The sequence below is a fragment of the Capricornis sumatraensis genome, chromosome 2 (assembly GCF_032405125.1).
Source record: "Capricornis sumatraensis isolate serow.1 chromosome 2, serow.2, whole genome shotgun sequence".
NCBI lineage: Eukaryota > Metazoa > Chordata > Mammalia > Artiodactyla > Bovidae > Capricornis > Capricornis sumatraensis.
The window spans coordinates 181,981,461-181,997,778 of NC_091070.1; the positions used below are offsets into that span (position 1 = coordinate 181,981,461).

Genomic DNA, 16,318 nt, shown 5'->3' on the forward strand with positions numbered 1-16,318 from the left:
AAAATGTTTTAAAATAACGTAATAGTGAAAGTTATACAACACTGAATATACTAGAAACACTTTACAAAGGTGAATTTTATGGCATATGAAGTATATCTCAGTAAAATTGTTATTTAAAAAAGGAAAAAAAAAAGTAAAAAAAGAAGGCCCCTGTCCTGGGCGCACATACACAGAAAATAAAGTGAATGAGAGTAAAGAGTACACAGGGGATTCTCTGCTTCTAGGGTGGTGCCACTGAGTGCTGGCTCAGTGACCCAAACCTTAAACATCCATTTCCATGGTTTAACACTGCTCCGGTGCCAGGGATCACTTCTCTGCATCTTTCATCCTGTGTCCTTGAAACAGAAGACAACTGTGATTCTATCCTGTGAAGGTGTGTGGCACTGCCAGGGGTAGTGATGGACACGGCTTGGAGCACAGGGAAGATTGCAGTGGCAAAAGCACTGCAGTAAGAGACAAATTAATCAACTTGTCAACTTCTTTCCAGTTTGAATGCAATAGACTCTCATATAACAAACTATCATTCCAAATATAATCAAGCATTCATTTTCATGTATTCCCATCATTGCTTCTGAAAAGTTCTCCCAAATAAGGGTAATATTTGCAAGAGTTTCACATGGCTGAGATAAATTCTTTAATATTAAGCATTATAAGTTGAATCGTTTCTGCCCCCACCAAATTAACATGCTGAAGTCCTAATGCCCAGTAGCTCAGCACATGGTCATTATTTGGAAATAGGGTAACTTGATTACAGAGGTCAGTTGTTACCCTGTATCTGAGTTAACACAGGGTCATTGGGATGGGCCCAAATACAATATGACTGGTATCTTTATGAAAGAGGAAATTTAGTGACACACACAAAGGGAGAATGCTGTGAGAATATCAAAGTGGAAAATGGGGTGATGCATCCGCAAGAATACACAGTATGTGAAGATCTCATGTAAAAGAACATTGGCATTCATTTCGCTGAAATGGAGGCAATAAAAGAAGTTTTAATGGAACTAATATATAACAATCTATGAATTACTTATAATATCTCTGGCTCATGAACAGAGCATGTAGACATGAAGAAGAATCATTCAAGTGGTTAATTTTGACAGTTCCTGGCTTCTAGTCCTACACAAATTTTGCATGTATGTTTAAATGTTGCCATTATGAAAGTATATTTGTTAATGTGGGAGGACAGAACATATTTCACTGAACAGTTTGCTGGCTTGATTTACAACATTTAAATATGTAGATGTGTGGATGTGGGCCTCCACTTGAGTTTGTGCCCCAGGCTCCGATAATTGTTAGAGGTGGGCCAGGACCCAGCAATGACAGAAGAAAGCTAGCCCGCAGCTATGAACAGAAGCCAAACCAATGTTTCAAACTTGCTCTTGCTACAACCTAAAATGCCATCCTGGAAGCTTCGTGTGAAGACCTGATGCGTCCCTAGGGGGAGTAGCAAGTGCCTCACATGTTTTGTCTTTCTGGGCTATAATCCCAAGGGCCCTACAAGCCCGTCCCAGTCTAGGGATGTGCTGTGGCCTCAGCTCTCGCCAGGTTTCATAACACCTAATACATCTCACTGCTCTAAACATCAGGGTGTGTCATGCACTTGCATTTGATTTCCTTGCAGTAACTCTTATGGTGCCACCTTCAAGCGACAAGAGCAATCTTATAACCGCACTTCACTCCTGCCTTGGGGAAAGACTGTGCGGTTTGACAAAAGGCTTTCAGAGCGCTCCTCAGTGTGATATCCCCCACGGCTATTATTTTGTTACATTCTGCCTGTCTCCTTGTGGGAGGTTTGGCATCTTGTTGAGGATAGGGAAGGGAACTAGCATTCCATTTGGGAGTTAGTCTTATGAAGAGAGGAACTCTTGGAGATAGGGTGACTGGTGGCAACTGAGAAAGGAGAAAAAAGTAGGATCTATCACTAGTTTCTAAGGGAATGAAAGAAAAGGGTACCAAAATGCCAACTAGCAATGCCAAAATGGGGATGAAAATTGGGCTGCAGAAGGCCCTGTGAGATTTCCAACTTTGATTGTATTTTATTGCAGCTCCCTTCAAGCAAACATGGCAACTGTACAGTTCATGTTACTGCAGACTAACATGATAGATAAATGAACAGCTCACATAAAACAGAGTGCCTGACATCAAAGGATACTTTGAGCTATCACTGAGAATCTTTAAGGAACTTCAATAACCTTTCCATAGATATCAGCTCACAAAAGTGGTGTCCTATCTTTGTAAGAAATTAAAAATCATGAGAAAATAGACTAAGTTCATCAGAAAGGCAGTAACAAAGAAAGAATGAAAACTTCAAGAAGCAAAGACATAAAAAGGTTTAAAAAATACTTTTGATACTAAAAAAATGACCTCTGATACAAATACAACAGGTAGAAATTCAACAGCCCAGTGTTTAAGAACAAAGGCAGATTAGTGAACCACATTAATCAACCTAGGACAGAGATTATCAGCTGCATTTGAAACTCAGATTAACAGGAACAAACAAGGTACCAGAGTGGGAACCATTTTTACAGCCGGTAACAAGTTTTCATCTTTGTTTAAATAAGACTTCAAAAGGATTCCATATATCAACAAATAAGTGAGTTCATTTTAAAAAAAGATTAACTTCAAGAAACGCAAGGCAGAGTGACCACACTTCTGACCTGCTTTAAGATCAATCAACATTTTCTACCTGGGCAAGTAGAATGCAATTAGCACACGGGTGATTTTAAAGACTCTTTAACAGTCGCCTTTAACTGGCTGATGAAACAGCAGAACAGTGTGGCTGAAAGCCAGTGTTTATTTTTACCCATTACCTGTTTTATTAATGGGATTGTGGGCCACTGGACCTCCAGGCACACACAAATATATTAAAATATCCCACACTGTAATTAAGAGGCACAGAGGGGATTGGAGCAAATTAAGTGGTTGTTGTATTTGCCATTGGTTTAGTCTAGGTCAGGCATTTGGATGCTCTCGTGGCAGAGCCCAGTGAGTTTTACTTAAGAAATCCACAGAACATGAAATACATTTTCTTGCAGAGCAAGGATTTTAATAAGCAGGTCATCCCCCACCCCTGCCCAAATAAAAATATACATAAAGAAAAATCCCCCAAGTGAATACTCCTAGAATGAAAGAAGAGATTCCCTCAAACAGAAAAGGAAAGATGCAGCAACAATAGGGTCACTGAAAGAAACTGGATTTTGAGACTCGAAATGAAACAAACGTAACTCTCATCCAGACACTGGGCTTTCTTTTCCTCGGCAAGTCAAAACTTCTGCCTCTGAGTTCTTAAAGGGAATAAGAATAAAGTGATCACCTAGCAGATGACCTGCTCAATAAGTAAAGCATCAGGAATGAAGTACAGACCCTTTGAGGCAAAGGCTACAGTATAGGTTCCTAAGCCAGCACTGTTTCATTTTTTGGTTTGATTTTACCAAATCCATTGTAACTAAATGTTAGTTTAATTTGAAAATAATACATGTAAATAGACTCTTTGCTTTGATTGTTCAGAATCAACATTACCACAATTGAGATTACTGCCAGGGCTGGTCTCCTGTGAATCTTCATATCAAAGAAAAAGCAAAATGGAATGAGGGCAGGGCAAAATGGAATGAAATCTGGGAACACAGTGTTTTGACCCAAGCAGAGGACAAAACAGCCTTTGCCCCAGCAACCTCGGCGGAAACCCTTGAAAATGACTCGAAAGAAGATGCAAGTACTTACGAAGATCCTGGACTTGCGGTGGGAGGGGGCCCTGAAGAAATGAAAGAAAAAGAAAGGAAACAGTCAGCCTGGGTTATTGAAAGGTAAGCTTCAGTACAGTCAAACCATTACAATCTAAAGTTCTCAACCACCCCAAGGTGATATTTATTTTTCTGGAATTTATTATTTTGCTCCAGCTCCCCCAGCCACCTCTAGGAAAAAACATACCAATGAGATTATCCCACGGTTCAGAGCCTGAAAAATGCTAAGACCAGGGTTGAAAAATGAGTCAATAGAGTAGGCATTATCGTGAGATGCAGGGAGTTTCAGTGGGAGGCTGAATGAGCACAAGGATATTGATACAACCACAGGCAGGGGTCTTTGATGCCAGCTGGATCAAAAAGGGGCACGTGTGCTGGAAATCTTCCCAACTTCTCTGGACAAGGAACATCCTTGCTGAGAAGAATTCACGGGTGTGGTGATTTAGAACTGCAGCTGAGGTTAGGCCGATCTGGACCCTGCTCTTGCTCTGCTGTTTACTGGCTGGGTGACCTTGAACATGGTACTTAACTGCTGGTTTATGTATTTCTAAAATGGGTACAAGTGTTCCAGCTTCTGTGTTGCTGGGCACACCCAGTAGATGCTCATTTCTCCATCCCTCCTCACCCCCATGGAGGCTGAGTCAAAGGTCATCCCCTGTACGAAGCTGCTTACCGAACTTGACAAACAGGACTCCGGTGGTAGAAACCACCTTCTTGCCATTTGTCGCCACACACTGGAAGTAGCCTGTGTCTGTGGTGTCAAGGTTTCTAATCCGCAGTCGAGAGCCATAGTTGGTTGCCCGAAAGGAGATCCTCCGGGGCTCCTGGACCACAGGGGCATCATTTTTGAACCAGCGGATGGTGGGAGGCGGATTCCCCGAGACTTTGCAGTGCAGTTCAGCCGTCTGCCCCAGGGACGTGGTGATGTTATTCATCGGCTCATCGAGGGTCAGGTAAGAATCTGTGCGTACAGGGAGAAGCAGGCAGATGAGAGGGGCAGACCACCTCCAAGAGACCCAGATTCACTCTGTGTGTCCCAGACCACAGAGAGACTTAACAGGAGCAGCATGGTGGAGACAAACGATGCATGAAGTCAGCCCTTTATCGAGACCCATGACTACTAAAGAACCAGCCACCGATCCTGCTGCTTGGAAGGAAATGTGTTACCAACTGTGGAATAAAACCCGATTTTCAAATGATTATATAGTACCCATGGATAAATGGATTTTCCAGGCCAAGACAAAATGAACTTTTGTGTTTCAAAGTAATTAAAAAAAACTACGTGCTCCTTGTTACAACTGCAAATGATATAGTGAAGAAGAAAAAGAAGCAAAATTCACCTCAAATCTCCTCACCCCAAAATATATCCTTCTTAACATCCTGGCAAAGATCCTACCAGCTTGTCCACTTTTGATAAAAGAGAAAGCATGAAACATTGGAAAAGTAGGAGCAATATATTTATGTCTACATGGCCCAAGATCAGGAAGGATGCTGAAGATCTTCCTGCCAGTGATGGTATAACAAGGGTTATGAAGGCCAGGTTGCTAGCAGACAAAATGATGAGGGAATGAAACTATTTCCATAATGTTACTCATGTCAACCATAACACATTATAAAAAATAACTTCATGCATTCAATTTTTAATTGAGATATAATTTACATTCTATGAAATGTATCGATCTTAATTACACAGCTCCTCTAGTATCAACAAATGCATGTGCCTGTGTAATCAATGTCCCTATCAAGGTATAGAACAGGAGAACATTATCAATATCCCAGAAAGTACCCCCAAGATCCTTAATAGTCAATCACTCCTCCTACTCACAACCCCTCCCCCATGCCAGGCAACTATAGCTCTGATTTCTACCATCAGAGATTAATTTGCCTATTCTAAAATTCACATAAATGGAATCATACTGTTTTGCATTTGGCTTATTCTGAGATTTATTACATTAAACATTTAATATTGAATAAATTTTAAGCTTATTCTTCAATAATATTTTAAATATCATAGTTATGGAATCCAGTTGCAGAGTAAATAATCAGTTAAATTTTTAAAAACTAAGTACAACAAAGTTTAAAAATTGGTCAATTACTCAATAACATATATGGAGTTTTCTTTGACTTCATTTTTCTTGACCATTCATCCTTGGGTAGATCCCCCTCCTCAACACCTCCCATTGCCCTCTGTCCTTCCCCCAGTACAACCTGGGATGGCTTGCTAAGCAGCTGTCTTCACTGCTAGACAGTAAGCCCTTAGGGGCAGGCAGAATGTTTTGGTCATCACTGCGTCCTCAGAGATCCTACCATCTGGCAGCATTATCCAGTAGCACTTTCTGCTATAATGGACATATTCTGTAATCTGCGTTGTCTAACTGGTAGCTAGTAGTCACAAGTTGACCTATTTAGCAGATGAAATATGACTATAGTGACTAAAGAACTGAGGTGTTTTTTTTTTTTTTTAATGTGGACCATTTTTAAACTCTTCATTGAATTTGTGACAAAATTGTTTCTGCTTTTTGCATTTTGGTTTTTTGACCATGAGGCAGGTGGGATCTTAGCTCCCTGACCAGGGATCGAACCTGAACACCCCGCATGGAAGGCAAAGTCTTAACCATCTGAATGAAACAGAAGTCCCAGGAACTGAATTTTAAAATTTAAGTTAAATAGCCACAAGTGCCTAAGTGTACGGCAGCACAGGCAGAGCACAGTAAATTTGTTGAATTTAATAAAATTTTATTGATAACTTGTTTTTGAGATATCTAACTGACTGATTTATGCTAAAGCCTTTGACTGTGTGGATCACAATGAACTGTGGAATATTCTTAATGAGATGGGAATACCAGACCACATTACCTGACTCTTGAGAGACCTGCATGCAGGACAAGAAGCAATAGTGACAACTCGACATGGAACAATGGACTGGTTCAAAACTGGGAAAGAAGTACGTCAAGGCTGCATATTGTCACCCTGCTTATATAACATATATATAGAGTGCAGCCTGCGAAATGCCCAGCTGGATAAAGCACAAGCTGGAATCAAGACTGTCTGGGAGAAATATCAACAACCTCAGATATGCAGATGATAACACTTTAACGGCAGAAAGTGAAGAGGATCTAAAGAGTCTCTTGATGAAGGTGAAAAAGGAGAGCGTACAAGCTGGCTTAAAATTCAACATTCAAAAACCAAAGATCATGGCATCTGGTCCTATCTATTCATGGCAAATAGATGGGGAAAATGTGGAAACAGTGTCATATTTCATTGTCCTGGGCTTCAAAATCACTGCAGATGGTGACTGCAATCATGAAATTTAAAAATTACGACAAACCTAGACAGTGTATTAAAAAGCAGAGACATCACTTTGTTGACAAAGGTCCATATAGTGAAAGCTATTGTTTTTCCAGTAGTCATGTATGGATATAAGAGTTGGACCATAAAGAAAGCTGAGTACTGAAGAATTGAACCTTTCAAACTGTGGTGCTGGAGAAGACTCTTGAGAGTCCCATGGACTGCAAGGAGATCAAATCAGCCAATCCTAAAGGAAATCAACCCTGAATATTCATTTGAAGGACTGATGTTGAAGCTGAAGCTCTAACACTTTGGCCACTTGATGTGAAGAGCTGACTCATTAGAAAAGACCCTGATGCTGGGAATGACTGAGGGCAAGAGGAGAAGAGGGCAACAGAGGATGAGATGGTTGGATGGCATCATTGACTCAATAGGCATGACTTTGAGCAACCTCTGGGGTATGGTGATGGACAGGGAGGCCTGGCATGCTGCAGTCCATGGCATTACAAAGAGCTGGACAAGACTTAGTGACTGAACAACAACAATTGGCTAATTTAACCACTCAGATGACTGTAAATGCTTTCATAAAGGCCAACAATAAATCATTCACTATTTGCCTTAATTTTCCACCAAAAATTGGGTAGAGAAGTTGTCAAGGTCTGGGCAGCTCCACAGGAATGAGTCATTCATGTGAATGGCATGTATTGTGTTCCTAACATGTGAGGTGTGGTCAGAGAGTAGAAACTAGTTTACAGGTGGTTTTCTGGAGCTATTGGAATGGCTTTGCAGTTCTATTGGGAACCTAAAGAATGGATAACTATGTCCTCTTTGTAGAAAAGAAACATAGAAATAGCCGTCACACAACAATGGCAATATAAGCATAGTTATTAATACTTCATTGGGCAGATTCTGGAATTTGATTGTGTTGGAATCCAGTGTCTGTCCCCACTATCCTGGGTGACTTTGGGCAAGTTACTTAACCTTTTCTATACCTCAGCTTAACCAACTAAAAAACAGAAATAATAAAGAAGACTCTACCTGACAAAACTGTGAGAGGATTAAAATTAAATCAGGAGAGACTTGGAAGATATTTAAACTAGCTATGGCAAAGGTGAAAGTGAAAGTGTTAAGTCTCTCAGCCTGCCAGTCTCCTCTGTCCATGGAATTCTCGAGGCAAGAATACTGGAGCAGGTTGCCATTCTCTTCTCCAGGGGATCTTTCTGACCCAGGGACTGAACCCCAGTCTCCCACATTTCAGGCAGATTCTTTACCATCTGAGCCACCAGGGAAGCCCCATGGCAAAAGGTAAGCACTCAAAAATGTTAACCAATGATCTATTATTTTTATTTTTCTTAAATTCCTTTTAAGATTTTTTTTTTAATGTGGACCATTTTTATAGTCTTTATTGAATTTGTTACAGTATTGCTTCTCTTTTGTTTTTTTTCTTTTTTCACCACAAGGCATGTGAGATCCTAGCTCCACAACCAGGGATGGAACCTGCACCCCCTGTAGTGGAAGACAAAGATTTAGCCACTGGACTGCCAGGGAAGTCCCTCTGTTATTTGTATAATAACTTCTGTATAATGCTTTTACCTTGTCTCCTGTCAGCCTCTAACAATCCCGCAAAGTAGGAAATGCACAGAAATCACAATGCCTGGCTGCAGATAAGGAGATGTCTCAGAGATTAGCTGATTGGCCCTGTGGTCACACAGTAAGTTGTACATTATACCCCAAGCTTCCAACACTAACAGCTTTGGGTCCTCAGGCTCAGCCAAGCAGCCAGACAAAGTCCAACTGTGCCAGCTGGTTAGTTCAGTAGTAAAAACAAACAGACTCTAAGTCCTGCCATACGCCAGGGGCTTTGCCTTAATGTTTACCTGTCCAATACCCTGCAAAGGAGGAACTGTTACAGCTGCTCGACAATGAGGAGACACAGGACCAGAGCGGTTAAGTGACGCGTCAAGGTCTGGTTCAGCTTTCCCTGGTTCCAAAACCTAGCACTTTGCACTTCATCAGATGGCTTTGGTAGCTTGAGCTCCACGGAGGAGTGGGGATAGAATTCAGATTTCTTCCTTAAAGAAGAGCTGCGGTTTACACACTTCCACATACAGGCAGGGCTGTGATCTTCCCCTGCCTCCAGCCAGGATTATCTGGTGAATGGGTCTAAGATTTTGCCATGTGTTCTGACTGGTGTTATGGTTTCCCTCCTAAAGCCAAGCACCTCACTTGACCTGATATGCCCTGCAGGCCCTTCTGTTTGAAGCTACATCCTGTTTCCTGTCTTTTCAGGAGAACGGGTCCAGCTTTGAATTGGAGGGGTGTCTCCCATGGCAAGAGCTATACCAGCTCCCAGGTACTCCCACAGCTTGGCTCTCCCTCCCAGATTTCTACCTATTTTAAATATCAAAGCCAGCCAATATCCACCTCACTCCCCAGAGGCCAGGACAATAGTTTTTGAGTGCCAGGCATCTCAGTGGTGAGACATCACCACCGAGGCATCTCATGACTGCTGAGTTGTAGTCAAGGAAAACAAGCCATTTCTACTTTATTTCTTTGTCCCCACCTCCCTCCCCCACCCCCCATCTGCCCATAGGCAGTTGCCTAAAATCCCAGCAAGCTTCTTGGCCCTCATAGCATAAAATATAAAAGGGTGAATAGGAACTTAACTTCTTTTGCTCCCAAAGCCCAGTTACTTCGCGTGATACACTCACAGACACACAGTTCTTCACTTTTTCTCTTCTAGGAACATAGATCAGCCCAGAGACAGAGAGTCCTGTAGCTGGGTGGAGTATTTCAACCATTCTCTGAAAAGTGAAAGTATCGGTCACTCAGTCCTGTCCGACTCTTTGTGACCCCAGGGACTGTAGCCCATCAAGCTCCTCTGTCCATGGGATTCTCCAAGCAAACCCATACTGACCCAGGAATCAAACGGGTCTCCTGTATTATAATCAGTCTGAGCCATCAGGGAAGCCAGTATTCTCTGAAGCTGTACTCAAAATTTATTGGAAACAATTTAGTATGGGCTGATCCACCAGATGAAATCAACCCTCACAGGCTCTGAAACTGGAATGCCTAAATTTACATCCTGGTTCTGCTGCTTATCAGCTGTGTGACTTTGCGCAAGTTATGTAACCTCTCTGTGCTTCAAGTTTTGTTATCTGTGAAATTAGGCCAATAATTTTATCATCCTCATAGGGTTACTGTGAGGATTAAATTAATTACACACAGTGTTTTGAACAGGGTCTGGCACACAGCAAGCAGCATATGAAAGTTTCTGTTATTGTCAGGTATTTTTTTTCCTTTTTCTCACGAATAACTTATACTTAAAAATGGGGGATGATTATCCATCCAACTGATTACTTTCCTCGCTGAGTTCAGTTCTGAGTTTACAGAACAGGAGATCTGAGAAGTGAGGCCACCTGTCTGAAGCCACATAACTAGCACATTGCTGGCAAGAGTAGTTAATTTGTCTGTGCAGCTCTAAATCATATTTACCTAAAAACAAAAACAAGGGTAATAAGGCATCTTGAAATGAGAGTAGTAGCTGGTTCAAGCAGCATGTTTCCAGGAAGAACAAAGGAAATGTAAACAAATCTTTGTGTTCACTTAACAAAGGAGCCTTGCCATAAACACAGGGAATTTCGTTTTAACTTTTTACTAATAAAGAATAATCGGTTTATTTGCCATCTGTAGCTGCTCACTTAGTAAGTAAAACAAGCAAATGGTCTGGTCCTCAGTTTGGCAAAGACTGGAAGCATCAGAACAACATTTGGCTGAAACAACACAAAAGCATTTTGTGACCGGAATAAAATAAAATAAAAACGCATGTCTAAATCATTGCTATCACCCGTGTTGTTAACAAGCCCCTGGCTGTAATCCATTATCTTCCCAGAACTAGCTGGATCTTCCTGGAGCAAGCTCATGAGCCACGCAAAGGGACCCAACTCTCTGTTCTACACCCAGCACTTGTGGCTGCTGCAGGTTTTAGACTAGTCATTTCTTTCAGAGAACACTTGAGCCTCCCAGCGAAAACAGCCCAGGGCAGAGGGAATCTGTAAACTGGGCCTGATATCAGTTCTGCTGCTAGCTAGCTGTCAGGCAGTCCCTCACCTCCCTGGGCTTTGATGTCACGATCTACCACGTGGGCTTGTGAGGTTTGTACCTCCTGGAATAGTGTCTGCTTCCATAAGAGAAGCTCCAGAGCACTGGATGGCACACTCTAAGGAGATTCAGGATGGAGATAAAAACAAAATACTGGCCCTAATAGTTAAGGTGCATACCAAAGGAATACCTTCATTAAGCCCAGACTCTTGCCCTTCTCATATATAGAAAAGCACTAAATTCATTAACTTGATATATCTAATATTGATTTAATTAGCAGGAATCTTTTGATGTTCTTACTACCTGGTCTTTTTTGTTCATTTGGTTTTGGGGGACTTTTTAAAAATAAGTAGTTGGATTTTATTTTATTTATTTTTTTGTTGTGCCATGTGGCATGTGGGATCTTAGTTCATCAACAGGGGATTACACTTGCATCCCCTGTATTAGAAGCACATGGTCTTAATCACTGGACCACCAGAGTAGTCCCAAGGGCTTTTTTTTTGGTAAAGCTCCTATATATCTTGGCCCTTTCCATATCTCTTCAGAACTGTCCCCAGCGCTATCTAAGAGGCTGTACCCCAGACTTAAGTCCTCAGCAAGTCAACCAAATAAAATATAATTCTCAGTTTTTAGGGTGTTCATTTTTTTTAGTTGACAGCAGACAGCTGATACTGACTGAATTTGAATGCCAGACAAAGACATTTGGCTTCTACCTTTAAACCTGGCTATTAATACTGTTAAAAAAGAGAAAATAGGTCCAAAGTGGAGTCACTTGAAGTAAGTCCATGTCACCAAACCTAGACTTAACACCTAACTTAATTACAGTTTTAAGCTCTTCCAGGAGTAGACTTTTTTATTTTTAAAATTTTTATTGGAGGACAGTTGATTTAAAATGTGTTAGTTCCAGCTGTACAGCAAAGTGAATCAGCTATACATATACATATATCCACTTTTTTTAGATTCTTTTCTCATATAGGCCGTTACAGAGTAATAAGTAGAGCTCCTGATGCTATACAGCAGATCTTACTTAGTTATCTATTTTATTTATAGAATGTGTATATGTCAATCCCAATCTCCCAGTGTATCCCTTCCTCCTACCTGCTCTGGTAATCATGTTTGCTTTCTACATCTGTGACTCCTTCTCTTTTGTATAAGTTCATTCGCACCATTCTTTTTTAGATTCCATGTATAAGCAATATCATACGACATTTATCTTTCTCTGTCTGACTTCCTTCAGTCAGTACGACAGTCTCTAGGTCCATCCATGTTGTTGAAAAATGGCATTATTTTGCTCTTTTTATGGGTGAGTAATATTCCATTGTGTATGTACCACACATTCTTGGTATCAGAATGATCATCACCAAAAAAATCTAGAAACAATAAGTGTTGGAGACGGCATGGAGAAAAGGGAAGCTCCTCGTACACTGTGGGTGGGAATATAAATTGGCGTAGCCACTGCGGAGAACAATATGGAGATTTCTTTAAAAAACTGAAAATAGAACTTTTAGGTTGAGTATTTTTTTAGTCTTTCACTCTTGGGCATATATCTGAGGAAAACCTTAATTCAAAAAGATACATGCACACCAGTGTTCAATGAAGCACTGTTTAAATGGCCAAGACATGGAAGCAGTCTAAAGCATCTAACAGGAGTGGATTCTTGAACCAGTCAGTCTGGAATTAGCTGGTCAGCACTAGTGCAGGAATCTGCCTGATAGACCTTTGCTGTCCCCTAAAGGAAAGTGACCTTGCAATAAACAATCTACTCTGCTAGGAACAACCTTGTCCTGCCCCTTTCTACCTGTAAAAGTCTTGCATTTTGTACAGTTCTTTGAAACTCCTTTCTATCTGCTAGGTGGGATGCTGTCAACTTATGAACTGTTAAACAAAGCCAATAAGATTTTTAAAATGTGTCCATTTCACTTTTGTTTTCTAACAAATATATTTTTTTCGTGGCTTGATTCAATATCTGTGACAATGTGTGTTTGAACTATGGAAGCTTTCTCATCCTTCTTCCCCTTCTTTTGTAGATGACAAAGGCTGAAATGGCAGAGTGGGGAGTGGGAGATAGGGCATAATCTGGTCTGAGAGAGAAAAAATTCCAATTCTGCTGACTCCACCTCTAGCTCTGTGCCTCTGAATGAACTATGTCTCCCAGTGTGGTACTGGTAATAAAGACCATGGTGACAATGATACAATAATGATGATGATAAGAGCTAACATCTAAAGGGTACTTGTTACCATGGCAGCTATTGGGGTTACAAATCATTGTTATTGTTCCCATCTTACACATAAGATATCTAAGGCATGGGGATGGTAAAAAAAAAAAAAAGCCATCCACAGTGACAAAGCAAGTAGAAGTAAGATTTAAAATAAATATTAAGTGCAATCCCAACCTAAATCTCAGCAAGTTATTTTGTGGATATTGACATACTGATTCTAAAGTTTATATTAGAAGCAAAAGACCCAGAATAGCCAACATAATACTGTAGGAGAAGAACAAAGTTGGGGGACTGACATTACCCAACTTCAAGAATTTCTGTAAAGCTACAGCAATCAAGTCACTGTGGTATCAGTGAAAGAATAGACATTATAGGCCCATGAAAGAAAAGAGAGACCAGAAATAGAGCCCAGTTGACCCCTATGTGTAGTTAACTGATCTTTGACAAAGAAGTAAAGTCACTACAAAGGAGCAAGGATAGTTTTTTCAACAAATAGTGTGGAAACAACTGGACACTCACAAGCAAAAAATGAAACTAAACACAGAATTTACACCATTCACAAAAATTAACTCAAAATGGATCATGGATCCAAACATAAAAAGCAAAATTACAACATTCCTGGAAGACAACATACAAGAAAACCCAGATGATCTGATCCTGAGTATGGAAAACACTTTTTAGATATGACAAAAAAGACATGATCTGTGAAATAAATAATTTATACACGAAACTTTATTAAAATAAAAATGTCTGTTCTGCAAAAGACAATATCAACAAAATGAGAAGACAAGCCACAGACAAAGAAAACATTTGCAAAAGGCACATCTGATAAAATACTATTATCCAAAATATACAAAGAACTCTTAAAAGGAGTGGTAAGAAAGCAACCCCAGTAAAACATGGACCAAAATTTTTAAGGGGCTTCTCTGGTGGTTCAATTGGTTAAAGAATCCACCTGCAATGCATGAGACCCAGGTTCAATCTCTAGATTGGAAAAATATCCTAGAGAAGGAAATGGCAACCCACTGCAGTGTTCTTGCCTGGGAAATCCCATGGACAGAGGACAGAGTAGCCTGGCGGGCTATCATCCATGGAATTGCAACAGTTGAACATGACTTAGCAGGTCAACCACAACCACCACCAAGACTTTAAAAGACACGTCACCAAAGAAGAATAATTGCAAATAAGCATATGAAAAGATGTTCCACATAAAATATCTTCAGGTAAATGCAAATTAAAACAAGAAAATATCACTACACAGCCTTTGTATGTGTGTCTGACTCTTTGCGACCCCACCGACTGTAGCCCGTCACGTAGCTCCTCTGTCTATGGGATTTTCCCAGCAAAAATACGGGAATGGGTTGCCATTTCTTTCTCCAGGGGATCTTCCCAGCCCAGGGATCAAACTCAAGTTTCTTGCATCTCCTGCATTGGCAGGCAGATTCTTTACCAATGAGCCACCTGAGTTTGTCCCTAAACTATTGTTGTTGATCTACTATTTGGCTTAAGAGCAGACAGCTGGATTCTCCTCTTGCTGCATTCAATCTGTTGTAATATATTGTTCTGGTTGAAATATATGAGGAAAAGCTGGCTTCATACAGTTGGAGAAGAGAGGTACTTTTATAGCTTCTCAAATAATTTCAATTCAGTTCAGTAGCTCAGTCGTGTCCGACTCTTTGTGACCCCATGAACCGCAGCATGCTAGGCCTCCCTGTACATCACCAACTCCCGGAGTCCACCCAAACCCAGGTCCATTGAGTCGGTGATATCATCCAACAATCTCATCCTCTGTCGTCCCCTTCCATCCGGCCCACAATCTTTCCCAGCATCAGGGTCTTTTCAAATGAGTCAGCTCTTTGCATCAGGCGGCCAAAGTATTGGAGTTTCAGTTTCAGCATTAGTCCTTCCAATGAACACCCAGGACTGATCTCCTTTAGGATGGACTGGTTGGATCTTCTTGCAGTCCAAGGGACTCTCAAGAGTCTTCTCCAACACCACAGTTCAAAAGCATCACTTCTTCGGTGCTCAGCTTTCTTTATAGTCCAACTCTCACATCCATACATGACTACTGGAAAAACCATAACCTTGACTAGACGGACCTTTGTTGGCAAAGTAATGTCTCTGCTTTTTAATATCCTGTCTAGGTTGGTCACAACTTTCCTTCCAGGGAGTAAGTGTCTTTCAATTTCATGGCTGTGATCACCATCTGCAGTGATTTTGGAGCCAAAAAAAATAAAGTCTGACACTGTTTCCCCATCTATTTCCCATGAAGTGATGGGACCAGATGCCATGATCTTAGTTTTCTGAATGTTGAGCTTTAAGCCAACTTTTTCACTCTCCTCTTTCACCTTCATCAAGAGGCTCTTTAGTTCTTCTTCACTTTCTGCCATAAGGGTGGTGTCATCTGCATATCTGAGGTTACTGATGTTTCTCCTGGCAATCTTGATTCCAGCTTGTGCTTTTTCCATCCCAGCATTTCTCATAATGTACTCTGCATATAAGTTAAATAAGTAGGGTGACAAAATACAGTTTTGACATACTCCTTTTCCTATGTGGAACCAGTTTGTTGTTCCATGTCCACTTCTAACTGTTGCTTCCTGACCTGCACATAGGTTTCTCAAGAGGCAGGTGAGGTGGTCTGGTATTCCCATCTCTTCAACAATTTTCCACAGTTTATTGTGATCCACACAGTCAAAGGCTTTGGCATAGTCAATAAAGCAGAAATAGATGTTTTTCTGGAATTCTCTTTCTTTTTCAATGATCCAGCGGATGTTGGGAATTTGATCTCTGGTTCCTCTGCCTTTTCTAAAACCAGCTTGAACATCTGGAAGTTCATGGTTCACGTATTGCTCAAGCCTGGCTTGGAGAATTTTAAGCATTACTTTACTAGCGTGTGAGATGAGTGCAATTGTGCGGTAGTCTGAGCATTCTTTGGCATTGCCTTTCTTTGGGATTGGAATGAAATTGACC

General features: G+C 40.9%; 1 protein-coding gene across 1 annotated transcript in view; it reads right to left on the reverse strand.

Moving 5' to 3' along the window:
- The window catches only part of ROR1 (receptor tyrosine kinase like orphan receptor 1), a 192,523-nt gene that overhangs the window by 132,487 nt on the left and 43,718 nt on the right, over nucleotides 1-16,318 (reverse strand). Inside the window, exons 3-4 of the mRNA XM_068961244.1 lie at nucleotides 4,414-4,701; nucleotides 3,721-3,751 (exon numbers count right to left, since the gene is read on the reverse strand). Of these exons, the coding sequence (XP_068817345.1) occupies nucleotides 3,721-3,751; nucleotides 4,414-4,701 (319 nt within the window). The remainder of the gene's footprint in view (nucleotides 1-3,720; nucleotides 3,752-4,413; nucleotides 4,702-16,318) is intronic.